Source organism: Muntiacus reevesi, chromosome 8, assembly GCF_963930625.1.
Source record: "Muntiacus reevesi chromosome 8, mMunRee1.1, whole genome shotgun sequence".
NCBI lineage: Eukaryota > Metazoa > Chordata > Mammalia > Artiodactyla > Cervidae > Muntiacus > Muntiacus reevesi.
The window spans coordinates 22,579,444-22,598,066 of record NC_089256.1 but is presented as its reverse complement, the minus strand read 5'-3'; the positions used below and the strand labels follow the sequence as shown (position 1 = coordinate 22,598,066).

The 18,623-nt window shown below is 48.7% G+C and overlaps 1 protein-coding gene across 4 annotated transcripts in view; it reads right to left on the bottom strand.

Annotated features, from left to right (window-relative positions):
- The window catches only part of SLC37A1 (solute carrier family 37 member 1), a 96,429-nt gene that overhangs the window by 12,555 nt on the left and 65,251 nt on the right, over nucleotides 1-18,623 (bottom strand). For all 4 annotated transcript variants that reach the window (XR_010664214.1, XM_065942969.1, XM_065942968.1 and 1 more), the window contains exons 10-16: nucleotides 15,040-15,111; nucleotides 9,188-9,319; nucleotides 6,218-6,308; nucleotides 2,989-3,051; nucleotides 2,536-2,621; nucleotides 1,449-1,497; nucleotides 206-279 (exon numbers count right to left, since the gene is read on the bottom strand). Coding sequence is in view for 3 of the 4 variants with exons in the window: in XM_065942969.1 (XP_065799041.1) it covers nucleotides 206-279; nucleotides 1,449-1,497; nucleotides 2,536-2,621; nucleotides 2,989-3,051; nucleotides 6,218-6,308; nucleotides 9,188-9,319; nucleotides 15,040-15,111 (567 nt within the window). In the remaining variant the exon portion in view is untranslated. The remainder of the gene's footprint in view (nucleotides 1-205; nucleotides 280-1,448; nucleotides 1,498-2,535; nucleotides 2,622-2,988; nucleotides 3,052-6,217; nucleotides 6,309-9,187; nucleotides 9,320-15,039; nucleotides 15,112-18,623) is intronic.

Sequence of the window (18,623 nt, the reverse complement as noted above, 5' to 3'; positions counted from 1 at the left end):
GCCACTGGTTTATAGGACGGGGCGGCCAAGTCCCCTTATCTGCTTCAGAAGACTCTTAGCATCATTACTGGCCATCTGGACAAAAGCGCTCATAGAAACAGACCATCTCACTATCAGAGACCACCCATCACAACAGTTGTGATGGAAGACATGGCTGCCCCGCCAGCATCTGGCCCCTGCTCTATGACGAGCTTTGCATACTCACCAGGTCGGCGGACACGGCAGTCGTGATGAGCGCGTACGGCCCGCTGACCAGGGCCCCACTGAGGAGCAGCATGGCTGCAGGGATCACAGACCAAGAAGGGGAATCAGCGAGCAGAACAGACCCCTGGGGGAGTGTCCACCGTCTAAGCTTCTCCCTTTTGGGCATCCTGGCATTGCACGCTGGCCCTGCCCTGAGCTGGACACGGGCTGGTCCTGGGAAGATGCCCACACCACCAGGGAGTGGTCACAGCTGGAGCAAGTGTCATAAACATCTTCCATTAAACTTGCCCCGAGATGGTTGTAGGTCTAATCACACTTTCCCAAAGACTCAAACCACATTCAGAGAACCTGGCCCCTGTTTCCTTGAACCTGGAGAGCAGAAGCCGTGCTGAGAGGAAGTGAGAACCCGGACGTACGAGCACAGACGTAACCACAGGCATGATGTGTGTGACCACCTGATGCTGCCACCACCACAGCCTCGCCTGGAGCAGACAGGACTTCCTCTCTTTGCCCACAGCCGCTGACAGCCACTCCCAGGAAACCTGGGGCCCCAGCACAGCTCAGTCCCCGATGGGTGGGACCACCGTGCCCATTCCCGAAATGGTCTCCTAACCTGACCCCAGGTTCACTTTCCCGAACCACCCTCTGGGTCACATTGCCTGTGTGGAAGCTCCTGGACTAATGGGTCACTTCATGGGCCCCTTGCATCTAGAATTTGCCCTCTGGCTAACTTTTAATGGCATCCCCATCAATCCCCTCTGCTGGGTTGTGAGACCAAAAGAAGCATTTACTCAGTGTCAGAGGCTTAATGTGATAGAGCTGCTTGTGGAAAGTTAAAAACAGAGACTGTGCTGAGTGGCAGCTGACAGCAGCTCAGAGGGGAGGCCGCCCCCGGGCTTGTGATGCTGGGGGTGCAGGACCTGGGGACCACAGCTCCGCCTGCTGCCTTCCAGGGGATGTGGGCTTCTCTGAGTGGCTCCTGCACTGGGCACCCAGGGCTTCTCACAGGCCAGCCCTGGGACCTGCACTCTCCCTCACTGGCCCTTAAACCTGCGGCCTCAATTCTGCAGGCAGGATCCCCATGGGCTCCTCTGAAAGTACCCCCTCTAAGGAGGAACACAGGGATGATTTTAGCCACAGTGCACAAGCTGCATCTTTGCTTCTTTGCTGATTTATCAGTTGATCTTACAAAGCTGTGTGGACCAAAAAAATGTCTGAAGGAAAGAAAGACCTCATAGACTCACCTATGGTGGCTTCCAGCCCCATTTTGCTGATGGAGGAGAACGTGTAGAGCTGTGAATGGTGTCAAAACAGGAGAGGAACAAAGGTTTACTATGAGTAGCTGAGAGATTTCCCAGGAATGTGTATTTCTGAAAAGTGACTCTCGGGCAGCAACCAGACAGTGGAAGGAAGGCCACGCTGCCCTGGCAGGCCGTCCAAAGACAGGTGTCCAGATGCTTGCAAACTGTCCACAGGCTGGACACAGACATGTAGGGTCTGATCACCCAGTGAGCTGGAAAACCGGGAGTGCCCCGCCATGAGCTCCTGGGGGAGAACCCTGGGTTTGGGGCAACTCTCCTTGAGCCCCACGTCCCCTCCTGGGCCATAAGCCCTGAACGTCAGGGCCCGGGTGGTGAGGGGACCCCAGTCAGTGCTTCTGCGTCAAGGTTCTTGGAGTGTCTGTGCTGGGCAGTGTCCAGGGCCCCAGGATGACTGAAGACTGGGTTCTGTTCAGCCCAGTGGGGCGGCAGATGGGCAAAGGAGTCAGTGCAAGTTGATGAGCAATAACACTACGTATGATGTTGTTGCAGAAACAGTGATGGTATAACCATGTTCCCCTTGACCCTCGCCTTCACCCTGTGAGGTGCTGCTACCGGCATCCTCATTTTTCAGATGAGGAAACTGGGCTCAGAGGGAGAGTCATCTGCCCAAGGTCACACACAACTAAACACTTAAAAAGCAATGGAACCTGGGTTATGAGGGGAGGGGTGGCACTCCCTGGAAGCAGGTAGGGCAGCCACAGTGGGGGTGCTACAAATGAGCAGGAGGGGAGGGGAGCTGGCGGGAAGGGCAGCCCAAAGAGAACAGCCCACACACGCACATGTGAAGGCAGGGAGGAGGGAGAAGCTGCGCTGGTGTGCAGCGTGCAGGGGGCTGGGGGCGGGGAGGCTGAGTGGAGGGCACTGAGCGGGCTGGAGGTGACACCAGGTCCCAGAAACCAGAGCCCTGAGAGGAGCTGCACCGGCAGCTGCAGGTGTGCGGGTGGGAGGACAGGGGGGCTGTTCCGGAGGTGCGGGGGCTGTGACCAGGCGGAGGGGCTGCTGGGCTTACCGTTGGGGCCGCGAGCAGCAGCATCAGGCCGCAGGTGGAGGCCCTTTTCTCCAGGCGATCGGAGATCACACCTGCCAGGATCCCACCTGCAAGGCAGAGGGAGCGTCCTGAGGGGTGTACGTGCCCGGCAGGGCACCATGGAGAGGAAGCAGGGCCTGCCCTGCCACGGCAGCTAGGAGTGGAAGACCTCTTCCCTGGGCCCTTTCCACCTCTTCAGCAGGTTGGCCCCAAAGCCCCTTTGCCTGGGAGCATTCTAGCACCACCAGTCTGTCGCCCACCAGGTATCCTGGTCCCCAGGGAGCCCAGGATGGGGAGGGACCTGCTCTCAGAGGCCAGGCACCGGGGGCCTCCCAGTAGGAAGTCAAATCAAACAGCGTCCAGACTGAGGGTGTCCATGCATCACCTCTGTGGTGAAGGCTTTTGTCAAAGTAGGACAAGAGGAAATGAACTCACCGAAGATCCCACCCACGTCGAACAAGGTGGAGAGCTCCCCGGCCTTCTTGACATCAAGGTGATCTATTAGAATGACAGCAGAGTGTTTAGAGTGATAACCAAGAAGGACCTATTGTACAGCACAGGGAACGCTGCTCGATGTCCTGTGACAGCCTGGATGGGAGGGGAGTCTGGGGGAGAATGGATACACGTACATACATGGCTGAGTCCCTTTGCTGTTCACCTGAAACTGTCACAGTATTGTTAATTGGCTATACTCCAATACAAAATTAAAAGTTAAAAAAAAATGATGGCAGAATATCACTGTGAGAAGGCTGCAGCAGTGTACAAGCCACACACAACATTCTTCTGTTTCACAAGCATGATTTAAACCAAGCAGTAATTATGAGATCCATGATCAGATTAGCGGAGAAGGCAATGACAACCCATTCCAGTATTCTTGCCTGGAAAATCCCATGGACGGAGGAGCCTGGCAGGCTACAGTCCATGGGGTCGCTAAGAGTCGGATACAACTGACTGACTTCACTTTCACTTTTCACTTTCATGCATTGGCGAAGGAAATGGCAACCCACTCCAGTATTCTTGCCTGGAAAATCCCACGGACGGAGGAGCCCGGTAAGCTACAGTCCATGGGTTCGCTAAGAGTTGGACACAAATGAAGTGACTTAGCAGCAGCAGCAGATCAGATTAGCATTAAAGTAGTAATTATCAGAGTAGATGGAAACAGAGGAGTGCGCATTGTGGGCAGACACACAGGAAGTGTGAGAAATGAACACTCTTAACCAAAAGGTAAGGGTTCACCTGGCTCTGCCTAGGTGTCATCCTGCCTTTGCTTGGGGTCCCCTCAGGGCAGCTGTGAGGTCAGACTCAGGGATGGGGGACATGGCCTGCGGGAAGGGCTGGCCCATGGGAGCCCCTTGACACAGACCATATGACTCCCCGGCTTTCAGACCTGGGAGGGGCTGGAACCTTCTCCCCCAGGGAAGGAGGCCGAGGTCTCAGGATGCTCAGCACAGGACTCTGTGTCCCCAAACCCCACCTAGACTGGGTCTTGGCTGATGCTGGATGGTCCCCTCGCTGCCTCCGACTCCCGTCCTGAGAAACTCTGCCCTCCGGCCTCGGGCTCACGTCCCTCTCTGCTGGTCCTTACAACACTGCTAGGGAAACGGAGCAGGGCCTTATGGTCCTCCCCCCACCCCGTGTCCTCCACCTGTCTTCTGTCTGTTGAAAAGCTTTAGCCAAAGAGTAAGTTTAATCGTACTTAAAGAGCAGTGAGAAGATTCAGAAACAAAAGAACACAGCCAAATGAGACCAAACAATAATAATGTAGCTATTAAGCAAAGTCAAGGACCTCCTCAAGGGCTATAGATAATATCAGGACCATCTCCTGTGAGCTGTCTTATAGACGCTGAAACCCCCACCAGGTGGAAGAAGTTAACTGCATGATGACCAGGCTGTAGTTGTGTCACAAGATCCCACAGTTCCAAGAACCGGCCTCAAGGACACGGGAACAAACCGATCCTGGAACTGAAGATTCAGTTCGGTTCAGTCACTCAGTCGTGTCTGACTCTTTGTGACCCCATGAACCGCAGCACGCCAGGCCTCCCTGTCCATCACCAACTCCTGGAATCCACCCAAACCCATGCCCATTGAGTCGGTGATGCCATCCAACCATCTCATCCTCTGTCATCCCCTTCTCCTCCTGCCCTCAATCTTTCCCAGCATCAGGGTCTTTTCCAATGAGTCAGCTCTTTGCATCAGGTGGCCAAAGTATTGGAGTTTCAGCTTCAACATCAGTCCATCCAATGAACACCCAGGACTGATCTCCTTTAGGATGAACTGGTTTGATCTCCTTGCAGTCCAAGGGACTCTCAACAGTCTTCTCCAACACCACACTTCAAAAGCATCAATTCTTCGGCACTCAGCTTTCTTTATAGTCCCACTCTCACATCCATGCATGACCACTGGAAAACCCATAGCTTTGACTAGACGGACCTTTAACTGAAGATTAACTGCACTGAAAACAATCAAGATGACCCTGGTCAGATCACCGATGACCAGTATCCGGATGACTATCAGAGCTGACTGTGCTGTTTCTGCATGTAGCCCCCCCCCTCCATCTATAAAAGCTCTTGCCTACTGGCTGGCCATCAGTGGGGGGAAGTTGGCCTTTGGACAGGCACCCCCCCCCCACCCCACCCCTGTTGCCAGCATCCAAAATAGAACAAACTTTCCTTTCCATCAACCTTGCCTCTTTATTAGCTTTTGAGCAGTGAGCATCCCCACCCCGCTTTCAGTTACACTGGGGACACGTGGTCTTTGCTCTGGAGCCCCCACGTCCCAAATTTCTCCTCTATTCACATTCACTAGAGCACGCACCTCCCAGGGACCCTGGCTTCTTTGCTTTGTCCTCCAAATCCCTGACTCTGGGGCTCAGAGGTCCTCCTGACTGTCTGGATCCCTGTTCAGTTGTGGCTGCAGCCCCCACACAGGGACCTCTCCTCTGAGAACTGCTGGTCCTTCCCATCTTCCCCTGCGGTCAGCCCAGGACACAGGGTATGTGCTACTACAAATGGGTCTGCTGTGTGGCAACCTACAGTTATAGGCCCTGCTGGACTTCTGAAATGCAGGACAAGCTGTCTGCTCCCCCGGAGTTAGAGCTCAGCTCCAGGAAGCGATTTCCAGGTCAGTCATGAAGGCTGTATTATCTGAGATCCCCAGGGCCTCTCTCCCTGCTCACCAGCTGCTGTGACCAAGTCAGATGCAGCCTAAATTTAAAAGCAGGCTGCCCCAGATAGGAAGCCCCCTGGGTAACCAGTAGCCACAGCTGGGGTACACCATGTCAACCCTTTAAACTCCATCTAGGTTCTCATCATGGCAATAAAACATTCCTATCTGAATTCTCTTTGTCTGTGCTGTTCAGTTGCTAAGTTGGGTCTGACTCTTTGCGGCCCCACAGACTGCAGCATGCCAGGCTCCTCTGTCCTCTGCTTTCTCCCAGAGTTTGCTCAGATTCTTGTCCACTGAGTTGGTGATGCCATCTAACCATCTCATTGTCTCCACATCTACCTCTCTTTGTCTACACGTTTCTACTAATCATGCTATGTGATTCAAGAGCATCATGCATCTCTCTCCTTCCCAAGTTTATAGACACCGGTGGATAACAGGGAGTCCTGATCACAGCCCTTGCACAGAACTTCCCAGCTGTGCTGCTAGCAATGGTACTCACCTACATTTGTGATGTAGAGTGGAAGCCAGAAAAGGAACGTGTAGCTGACCAGTTTCGCAAACAGCAGACACAGAGAGAACTCTATCACGCCCTGAAAGAGAGGGAGGGACAGAAGACGGACCTTGGCCCATGATCCCATAGAAATGGATTGATGTTCTGACAAGTGAGGATTTCTAAGCAGCTTTTGACAGGGAGGAGCTCTCTGCAGGAGGCCCCCTTTGTCTCGTAACTTTAGCAAAGCTATAACGTGTTGTTATTGGTGTTGTTCAGTCCTAAGTCATGTCCGACTCCTTGGATAGTAATCTGCCAGGCTTCCCTGTCCTTCACTATCTCCCAGAGTTTGCTCAAACTCATGTCCATTGAGTCAGGGATGCCATCCAACCATCTTATCCTCTGCTGCCCACTTTTCCTCCTGCTCTCAACCTTTCCTAGCATCAGAATCTTTTCCAATGAGTCTGCTTTTCACATCAGGTGGCCAAAGGATTGGAGCTTCAGCTTCAGCATCAGTCCTTCCAATGAGTATTCAAGACTAATTTCCTTTAGGATGGACTGGTCCTTGCAGTCGAAGGAACTCTCAAGAGTCTTCTCCAACACCACAATTCAAAAGCATCAATTCTTCAGCGCTCAGACTTCTTTATGGTCCAACTCTCACATCCACACATGACTACCGGGAAAACCATAGCTTTGACTATATGGACCTTTGTCAGCAAAGCAATGCATCAGCTTTTTTAATACGCCGTCTAGGTTTGTCATAGCTTTTCTTCCAAGGAGCAAGCGTTTTTTAATTTCATGGCTGCAGTCACTGTCCACTACATTTTAACTAAACTTAAACCAGTCACTCGCATACTCTACTCATTTCTGGCCGGGGCCAGATCTTTCAAATCTTTTGCTCACACAATACTTTGCCTAATTGGTCAGTTCTTTCCTAGATCAAAGAAGTAAAAATGAAGAATAAATAATTAACAGATGACCAGATCTCCTCCTTGGCTTCCCCTTCAGTAATCTCACAAACAAACTGTGTGAACAATACAGCATCTGGAGGAAGATCACGGAGAGTTGATAAGCCTGCAGGCAGTGGAAGTGATGATAGCCCTGATCCTTCATCTTGGTGATTAAACGAGATTACTCTTTTTCTCTTTAAAAACTTTTGTGGCCTCTTCAAAGTTGGTTTTGGGGACACAAGTCCTCCTCCCTGATTGCTGGTACTCTGGTTAAAACAACTTTCCTTTCTATCAGCATTTGCTTCTCAAGTGTTGAATCCAAGCAGCAAGCAGCTGGACAGTGATACCCAGAAGAGAAATGTAGAGTCTGATGAGGAAACCGAGGTTTGGGGTCTCATGGCTATTGAGAAATGCTTACATGTTCCATTTTGTGTCTACGTTTAGAAAGAGGTGGCCCTTGTGAGATAGCAAGTCCAGGTGTCACTTGGGAAATGAGCGTGAGAAATCGGGCAACACTGAGGAACCGACCCCTTGGCTGCTTCTCCCAGGCTATCACAGTGCATAGCTATGAACACCCTTCAAATCCAAGCAGAGGACACAATATGCAATTCATGCCAGTGCTCTGGAAATTACACAACGTTTTCACAGCCACACCCAGTATGGGAGGTGTGTATAATGTACTTCACGCTCACCAGGTGTGTGGCCTTGTGCCTGTTGTGTAGTTAATGACCTCATTTGACCCCGAGAACAGCACTAGCTAGTTGTGCAGCCGCCGAGCCTGCACTACAGGTAAGGAAGCAGAGGCCTAGAGTGGTGACCACCTGCGCCGGGCAGACCCAGCCCGCCTGTGGCAGGGCCAGGTCAGGCCAGGCCAGGGCTCTGAAGCCTGTTCTTGCCTCCACCCAACTTCTATTTATGGTGGGCACCTTAATTTTAGCAACAGTATTTGACCCAGCTACACAGTAAAGTAAGAACAGAAAAGTCATTACTTGTTATTAACAACGTTTAAAAGATAACTTTTATTTAGAACTAGCATCTCCTCCAGGCCAAACCCCCAGAGATCTTTGTTAGGGACGCTGGAGAGTCCAGGCCAGACCTTCAACGTCTCTTCTGGCAGGAGACCGGCTCCCAGGTCCTCAGCAGCCCAGTTTCAGCTGGGAGCTGGCAGAACTTTCTGTTTAAAGCAGCAGTTCTCAGTTCCTTCACTGTGTGCCATGATGCTGAGGATCTGGGTGCACTGTTGGGTTTCAAGCTCAGCACAGTTGCTATGGAGCCTCTGGGTTCCCTCTGCCAATTCTCCCAGAGGCCAGCATGAGGGAAGTGCCCTTGCCTGCATCTGTTCCCCTAAACAGGCACCCAAGGGCAGGAGCCAGGTATTCTAGAGCGTGGCCCCCAGGGGCCAGTGTGCTCTCCCCCTCCTCCCCTCTCTGCTCTCGGCTCCCTGCCTTTGTCCCCCTCCACAGCTCCATGTCAGAGGAACACAGTTGCTCCCAGGCCTTTGCACAGCTCCCAGGATGCTCTGCTCTGGAAGCTCATGGATTTCACATCCATCATATACATATGTAATATATTTTATAACTATTAACAGGTGAACAAAACACTGCGGCCTTATTCAGCCTTGAGCTGATCTGCTTGCAATTGTGGTTCATGCTATGGATTTCTATGGATTTTCCAAGTGGCTCAGTGGTAAAGAACCTGCCTGCCAATGCAGGAGACACAGTTTCGATCCCCGAGTCAGGAAGATCCCCTGGAGGAGGAAATAGCAATCCACTCCAGGATACTTGCCTGGAGAATCCCATGGACAGAGGAGCCTGGTGGGCTACATTCCATGGGGTCACAAAGAACTGAACAAAACTGAGCCCCTAAGGACAGCACTTGGATTTCTAATGTATAGATAATATGATCATGGATTTCTCTTTCTAAACTTATCAACAGCCCCCTGTCTGTTCACAGCAGTATGTGTAATTTGTAGTAAACAGACACAGTTCACTGTTCACAAATGCCCCTTTTGAGAGGGTCGTATACTCACGGGGATCTTCAGGGCCCCCGTGAAGCTGATGGCTGCCATGCCGCCCCCGCCGTCTGCCGGGAGGATGACCACGTGGTTCTGGTGGCCACAGTGTTTCCCATCCGACAGTAGTGGGCGCTGCATCTCTGGGTCCTGGAGACGAACCCCGCAGAAAAAGAGAAGGGAAGAGAAAAAACATGGTATCAGGCAGCCAATTTGGGAGGTGGTATGCCTTGGATAATGTCCTCACATAGCCATTGCTTTACGGCCATTAGCATCCATGTGGTTTTAGGAAACAGTAATCAAAGATATACAAAATCTTTTGACTCAACTCTAGGACTCTATTTGCGAAAAATATTTTTCGAGGTGGAAAAATACTTATATGATAAAATTAATGTCACACCATTATTGAGAAAAATTGCTAAAGTACATCCACATAAAAGACATACTCTGCAGTTGTTAAAAAAAAAAAAGGTTGTGAGATCTGAAGACATGAGAAAGTGCTTATGAAACATTAAGCAATAAAACATCATTCAAAAGCATTTTCATTATGCTGTCATCGAATGTTTAAATATAAACCTATTTTAGTGGTTAACTATTGGATTTATTTATAGGGAAAAAGAAGCTAAACTCTAAACTGACAATGGTTATCACTCAGTGGTAGAATTATGTGTGAAAGTGAAAGTTACTCAGTCATGTCAGACTCTCTGCGAGCCCATGGACTCTACAGTCCATGGAATTCTCCAGGCCAGAATCCTGGAGTGGGTAGCCTTTCCCTTCTCCAGGGGATCTTCCCAACCCAGGTCTCCCACATTGTAGGCAGATTGTTTACTGAGCCACAAGGGAAGTCCAAGAATACTGGAGTGGGTAGCCTATCCCTTCTCCAGTGGATCTTCCTGACCTAGGAATCAAACTGGGGTGTCCTGCATTGCAGGCGGATTCTTTACCAACTGAGCTATCAGGGAAGCCCCAGAATTATGTGTAATTTGTATGAAATGTCAGTTAATTTTTTACATGATCCTGTATTTTTTAAGAAGTTCACAAAGGACATACATGATCACAAACAATATTATGTTAAACTTCATAAACTAATTCCAATATTTCATAAATTTTGATTCTGGACATCCTTAAAGTTTATCATCATTAAAGCAAAGAACTCAGGGTGGGACATCAAGTCAGAGCAAGGATGATTGACAAATGTCCTTCATAAAGGCACTATGAAGGTCGAAGATTTAAAAAGAGATGTTTCTATGTACTCCAGACTTTCCACATAATCAAACAGGTTTTACTGATTTATCTCACCCACTCCAGTATTCTTGCTTGGTGAATTCCATGGCCAATGGAGCATGCCAGGCTACAGTCCATTGGGTCACAAAGAGTCAGACATGACTGAGTGATTATCACTCACTCACACTATAAACTGTGCAAGCTATATTCAAAATGCAGTTAAATTGAAAAAAACAAGAAAATGACAAAGCATTGCCACATCTCTTTCTTGCTATCAGAATTCTCTTCTGGTGGAGAACAGAAATTTGGAAAACAGGGTGGCAGGTTGCAGCACTGGCAGCCCCTCGGGCACTGAGCACCCAGCACCTCCCCTCTTGGCTGCGTCACTGAGAAGACTGCCTCCCACCATGCATGGCTTGGACATGGAGAGCTGGCCTCTGGTGAGCGTGGTCATAGTTAACCATGTGCTCTGATGTTCCAGGATGCAGATAACAAGCCCCGGTTTGGAACCAGAGCATCCTCCTGAAGACAATGCCACAGAGGTATATGAACACAGAGACCCTCTATTTGAGTTTGGAAATAAACTCCTCTCTTGGGAATTACAGCTGTCCTGTGTGTGTGTTAAGTCACTTCAGTCATGTCCGACTCTTTGAGACGCTATGGTCCGTAGCCCACCAGGCTCCTCTGTCCTTGGGATTCTCCAGGCAAGAGTGCTGGGGTAGGTTGCCATTCCCTCCTCCAGGGATTGAACCCGCATCTCTTACATCTCCTGCATTAGCAGGTGGGTTCTTTACCACTAGCACCAGCTGTCCTGTGTAGGAAACGAAATCAACTGTTCTCAACCCTGGCATCTCCTGGGGACTCTGAGAGACCCCAGTGCCCAGGCTGTACCCTAGACCTAATATAGCAGTCTTGGGGCAGGACCCCAGAGAGCCGTTTGTGTCATTAGTCTGAGAACGGCAGGATAGACTTTTTCTTAAACACTGAATGTTCTGACAGGTGGACCATGAAATGCAGCCAGATAACGAGAAAAGAGGAAGAAAAAAGACTGCTCAGCCAGGAGGGTAGTAATCACAGGTCCAGCACAGAAACCCACCTGGTCGCAGCCCAGGGTTGGCATTGACCCTTCCTTGTTCAGAGCACTGGGTACAGTATTCTGTATGCTGGGTTCAAAGCCCCAGTCCAGCCCCTCTGCCCTAAGCCGTGAGGAGCCCCTCGGGCCAGTGGGGAAGCCCTGTCTTCATTTAAGATAGGCCTCCTGCCCACACCTGCTCATCCTCTATGTGGTTCCAGCCTCCCAAGTCCAGTATTTTGCAGCGTCTGGAGGAGGGATAAGTGAGGTCATGGGGGAGGTTTCCAAAGCGAACCAGGAAAGCAACCCCCTGGGAACCAACAGAGACCCGCTGGGGGAACTGGGTACCAGAAGCGGTGTGGCTGGAGACCCCAGGGCATTTGCTGGGACAGAGAGCCCTCAGTGGGCCGGGGGCTCATTCGGCCGAGGACCCACACTAGGAGGTTTACACATTTACAGAGCAAAAGGGCTCCATGTGATGAAAGCAAATCACACACGGAAGTCTACATGAACGATGGCTCACCCAGCCTCAACCTGTGCTGGCCCCACGTGCAGTTGTCGGAGGGAGTAACCTTTATTTCTGCTTTTATTAAAGACTTTCTTATTGGAGTATAAATGCTTTACAAAGTTGTGCTAGTTCCTTCTGTATAACCAGGTGAATCAGTTGTGTGTATGTGTATATATCCCTTCCCACTTGGACCTCCTTCCCCCCCACCCCAATCCCATCGACCTAGGTCATTAACCTTTAGCATCTAAACACCCACTCAGCACTCTTTAAGTGGTTGCTGAGACACAGCCGATCAGAAAGACCCTCAGAGGTGCAGGAGAGAGTTGGATGGGAGTGTGGGATGAGCAGATGGAAACTGGAAAATATAGAATGGATAAACAAGGTCCTACTGGAAAGCACAGGGAACTATATCCAATATCCTGTGATAAACCACAGTGGAGAAGAGTATGAAAAAGACTGTGTTAATATATGTGTGCGTAACGCAATTAACACAGCATTGAAACTCAACTATACTTCAATAAAAATAAAATTTACAAAGATAAAAACAACAAAAAGTGGAAGGAATTGTTAAACAAAAGACCCTCAGAGAAGCCAAAGATGACAAAAAAAGACACATAGCTATAAGGAGGATGAATGCCAACCATCCCCGACATGACATCATGAAAACCCGCAAGGTTGGACGCAGGTCACCACATGGCAAGTGATCCCAGGGTCTCTTTCTCTATCCACATTCTCGTCCTTGTCCTACCCTCTTCTTTATGATTCTTCCATGAAGTCGTTAAGAACCACGCCTGGGGCAGAAGAAGATTAAGCAGTCCTGGCTGAAAAGCCATCGCGGTCAGGGGCCTGGGTAAGGCTCAACTCTGAGCTGGTCACTCTGTGAAAGGGGACACCAGGGTGTGCTGTCAAACCTGTGACACATCCTGCCTGCTGACCCAAGGGCCACCTCCAGTGCGTGAGCTCTTCCTACGACAGAAGGAAGAGGACCAAGCCTGATTAGTGCGCTGGGGCCAGCTGAAAGGAGACGCCCTTCCACCCCGGCCGACACCTGCCTGGTCACGTCCACGTCAAGGTCAGCCTGAAACAGGACCTACTGGGGCCTCGGAATATGTCATTGTCTCTTTGGTGACATGTTGGTAAACAGACTTTCATAGAAGAAAAAGAAAAAGGAAGAGGAAGAGGAAGTCACATTTAGAAGACAGGGTTAGCTTTCCTGGCCGTAACCACATTAGAGGGGCTTCCCAGGGGGCTCTAGTGGTAAAGAATCTGCCTGCCAATGCAAAAGACGCAGGTTTGATCCCTGGGCTGGGAAGATCCCCTGGAGGAGGGCATGGCAACCCACTCCAGTATTCTTGCCTGGAGAATCCCATAGCCTGGTGGGCTACAGTCCATGAGGTCGTGAAGAGTCGGCCACAACTGAGCACGCACACAAAACTACATTAGAACACAGGGCCTGGGTCTCACCTCTAGAGAAAGGTAAGTCTTTAGCAACAGACGGAGAGGAATTAGAGCCATCTGGACATTGATTAAGACCCGATGCTTTGTACCGGTATTTCTGTTCCCCACCAAATGTGGATGTTGAACCTCTGTCTCTAACATGATGGAATTAGGAGGTGGGGCCTCCCGGAGGTGATTAGGCCACAAGGGTGGAGCTGGGTGAGGAGGTTAGTGCCCACATTAGAAGAGACAGCAGAGAGCTGGCTTCTCTCCCTGCTCCACCACGTGAGGGTTCCTGGCGAAGGAAGCCGCCCACCAGCTGGGAAGCAGGCTCTCTCCAGATGTTGGATCTGCTGGAGCCTTGATCTGGGACTTCCCAGCCTCCAGAAATACACGTCTGAAATGCGAGAAGTAAATGTTTATCGTTTTAGCCACCCAGTCTATGATATTTTTGTTACATCAGCCCAATCTGAGATACCTGATTTTGATGCAAACTCAGAAATGAGTAGAGATTTGAAAGCATTTCAATTGAATTTCACTAAAATCCAAGAACCAAACTGTATGAATCACTATTTTTCCTTTTTCCATTATTTCAACCACCTGAAATCATTCCCTTGGGCAATAAAGAAAAAAAATGTAAGAAGTCTGTTTAAAACACTTATCCTTTAAGCTAACTGACTTGAAAGGAGAACACCATACACTTTCAAGGATTATAACCAAATATAAAGCGGCCCTGCAGCTGGGTGTGGTCAGCCAGGCAGAAGTGATGGGAGGCATTTCTTGGGAGCACAGCCCTCCCTTGGCACCCGGGATCTGTAGGGGATTGGTATCAGGATTCCCCTAAGAGACTCAAATCCTCAGATACTCAAATCCCTCGCATACGATGGCTAAGAACAGTTGGCCCCCATATGGGCAGGTTTCGCAGCCCTCTGGACACGGAGGGCTGAGTGCATCCTAAGAGGAGAGGGGCAGGTGAGGCCCAGCCTGGGGAAGAGACCAGGACTGCATCTAACCTCTTCACTTCTGAGGGGAACCTGGCAGGGAGCTCAGCCCATCTGTGCCTCAACTTCCTCTTCTGTATAATGGACAGGCAGTGAAGGGGCTGGAAGCTGACTTTCTATGTTGTCTCTGGGTTCCCCTCTTACTCCCAGTCCACCTTATGCTCTCCCCACCTGAAACTCCCTTGGGTCAGTATGTGCAGACTCAGCCCTCACCTCCTAGACACCTTTGTCCAAGGCCACTGGCTCAGGGAAGCTCCCAAGACCAGGCCTGAACTAGCGCCTGCTCAGTCCTCTCTGGGCAGCTCTGTCTGGTTGGTTTTCTCTCTGTACCCCATGCCTGCCCTCTTCCCCCCAGGATGTGAGGTCCACGGGGGTGATGGGATGTTGGGTGAGGAGTAAGGGGATGATGCCCCTGGCAGTCTCACCTGGAGAGGAGCTGCAACCCCAAATGCTGCAGATGGCTGTCCAATGAATGAATCGCTCACAATTTTGAGTCACAAACTTAAAGTAAGCAAAGCCCAACATCGAAACAAAATGAACAAATGTGAACTGAAGAAATACAACACCCTGGGTGTCTGCAACAGGTGTTACTGAGGCAGAACCCCAACTGCATGCCTGTGGAACTCACCAGAGGCTTCTCGGTTGGGACTAGCTTCTGCGGCCGGAACCTGTGTGCACCATTCTCGTAGCCTCTTGGATGCTGAGGGAATAAAGTTAATTAGAGCAAATACTGAATCAACGACCAGAAATGACAGCTATGCTCACTGCAGCAAGGATACTGTCTCCATGAAAACGCTACCAAGGGAAAAATAAGGCAAATGTTTAAAACAAAACAAAGGCTACTCAGTTTATTCTCAAGACTCCAGACCCTCAAATAACAAAGGGTAAAAGTGAAATCCTTTCCTGAAGAATCATCCAAGACTGAAGAACACTGCCATTGTTGTTCAATCGCAAACTCATGTCCAACTCTTTGCGGCCCCACAGACTGCAGCACACCAGGCTCCTCTGTCCTCCACTGTCTCCCAGAGTCTGTTCAAATTTACGTCCATGAAGTCGGTGATACCCTCCAACCATCTCACCCTCTGCGGCTCCCTTCTCCTTTTGCCCTCAATCTTTCCCAGCATCAGGATCTTTTCCAATGGGTTGGCTCTTCACATCAGGTGGCCAAAGTATTGGAGCTTCAGCATCAGTCTTTCCAATGAATATTCAGGGTTGATTTCCTTTAGGACTGACTGGTTTGATCTCCTTGAAGTCCAAGCGACTCTCAAGAGTCTTCTGAAGCATCATAATTTGAAAACATCAGTTCTTCGGCTGTCAGCCTTCTTTATGGTCCAATTCTCACATCCATACACGACTACTGGAAAAACCATAGCTTTGATTATTCAGACCTTTGTGACAAAGACCAAAGTGACAAGACCGAAGGATAAAAAATGTAAAAATGCTAGTTAAGGCAATTTAACTTTTCTGAATGGCTTTGACATTTTTAAGACTGAAAGGCCTTCAGAAATAATATAGGCCAATGTTTTTCTCTAACAAGTGGAAAAAAAAAGAGACCTTCTTACACCAGCAGATTCAGAAGGAAGAAAACACCCTCCACATAAGCTTGTCAGACAAGATACAGTTCAACCACTGGGGTTATGGTGTGTAGGTGTGTGTGTGTATGCACGCACATGTGTGTGTGTGTGTGTGTACAGTAAATATGTTTTAATTTCTCTTGGTTCCCAGGTAGCATCAGTGGTAAAGAATCTACCCACAATGCAGGAGACCTGGGTTCTATCCCTGGATTGGGAAGATCCTCTGGAGAAGGGTGTGGCAACCCACTCCAGTATTCTTGCCTGGAAAATTCCATTGACAGAGGAGCATGGTGGGCTACAGTTCATGGAGTCACAAAGAGTCAGACACAACTAGGCGCACATGCACCGCACTGCACTTAATTTCTCTTAGATGCACCTAGGAGTGAAACTGTTGGGTCATCTGGTAACTCTATGCTTAACGTTTTGAGGAACTGCCAGACTGTTTTCCAAAGTGGTTGCACCATTTTAATATCCTCACCAGTAGTATACGAGTGTTCCAATCTGCTATTATATTCTTGATTCCAGCCACTGCAATGAGTATGAAGTAGTATCTCATTATGGTTTGGATTACATTTCCCTGATGACTAATGACATTAAACAGCTTTTCATGTGTTTATTGGCCATTTATTTATCTTATTTGGAGAAACATCTCTTCAGATTCTTTTAACCTTCTTAAACTAGGTTGTCTTCTATTACTGAGTTCCAAGTGTTCTTTATATAGTTCAGTTCAGTTCAGTCACTCGGTCGTGTCCAACTCTTTGCAACCCCACAGACTGTAGCATTCCAGGCTTCCCTGTCCATCACCAACTCCCAGAGCTGCTCAAACTCATGTCCATCGAGTCGGTGATGCCATCCAACCATCTTATCCTCTGTCGTCCTCTTCTCCTTCTGCTGTCAATCTTTCCCAGCATCAGGGTCTTTTCCAAAGAGTCAGTTCTTTGCATCAGGTGGCCAAAGTATTGGAGCTTCAGCTTCAGCATCAGTCCTTCCAATGAACATTCAGGAGTGATTTCCTTTAGGGTAATTCCCGAAGAACTATGGACAGAGGTTTGTGACATTGTACAGGAGGCAGTGATCAAGACCATTCCAAAGAAAAGGAAATGCAAAACGCAAAATGGTTGTCTGAGGAGGCCTTACAAATAGCTGAGAAAAGAAAAGCTAAAGGCAAAGGAGAAATAGAAAGATATACTCTTCTGAATGCAGAGTTCTTTACATAATCTAGACACAAGTTTATGATCAGATATATGATTTGTGCATGTTTTCTACCATTCTTTGGGTTGTATTTTCACTTTCTTGATGGTATCCTTTGCCTAGAAGCTTTAAATTCAGTGAAGTCCAATTTATCTGTTTTTACCTCCATGCTTTGTGGTTCTGGTGTGATATCCTAGGAAGCTGGCTTAATCCAAGATCATGAAGATTTCCTCCTGTATTTTCTTCTAAGAGTTTTATAGTTTTAGCTCTCACCTTTAGGTCTTTGGGGCTTCCTTGATAGCTCAGTTGGTAAAGAATCCACCTGCAATGCAGGAGATCCTGGTTCAATTCCTGGGTCAGGAAGATCCCCTGGAGAAGGGAATGGCTACCCACTCCAGTATTCTTGGGCTTCCCTTGTGGCTCAGCTGGTAAAGAATCTGCCTGCAATGCGAGAGACCTGTGTTTGATCCCTGGGTTAGGAAGATACCCTGGAGAAAGGAAAGGCTACCCACTCCAGTATTCTGGCCTGGAGAATTCCATGGACTGTATAGCCCATGGGGTCACAAAGAGTTGGCTACGACTGAGCGATTTTCACTTTCACTTCAGGTCTTTAATCCATTTTAATTTTGTGTATGGTATGAGGGAGTGTTCCAAATTCATTCTTTGAATGTGGCTCCCCAGCTGTCTCAGCACCATGTGTTAAAAAGACTATCTTTTTCCCATTGAATGCTCTTGGCACCTTTGTCGAAAAACAATTGACCATACCTGTGAGGGTTTGTTTCTGGACTCAGTTCTAGTCTATCAATCTGTATGTCTAACCGTATGGTAGTAACATAGACAGAGCCTTAATCAGAGCAGCTTTGTAGTAAGTTTTGAAACTAGGACGTGTGAGTTCAACTTTGTTCTTTTTCAGGATTCTTTTGGCTACTCTAGATTCCTTGAATTTTCACAAGAAATCAAGGATAAATTTATCAATTTTTGACAAGAAGCCAGCTGGGGTTTTGATATAGATTACACACAATCAGGAGGTCCATTTAGAGAAATACTGCCATCTTGACAATATTCACTGAGTCTTTCTGGCAGTGAATACAGGATGTATTTTCATTTTCTTAGGGCTTCAATTTCTTTCCACAATGTTTTGTAGTTTTCAAAGCATCAGTCTTGTCCTTGGTTAAATTTATTCCTGAGTATTTCATTCCTTTTGCTGTTGCTATCAATAAAATTGCCTTCTTAATTTCATTTTTGGATTGTTCATTGCTAATGTACAGAAATACAACTGACTTTTATACACTGATTTTGTATCTTGCAACCTTGCTAATTTTTTAATTAGCTTGAATAGGTTTTTGGTGGATTCCTTGGGATTTCCTATAGACAAGATCACACCGTCTACAAAGAGGCACTTTTGACTTATTCTTGTCCAACCTAGATAGCATATTTAAAAGCAGAG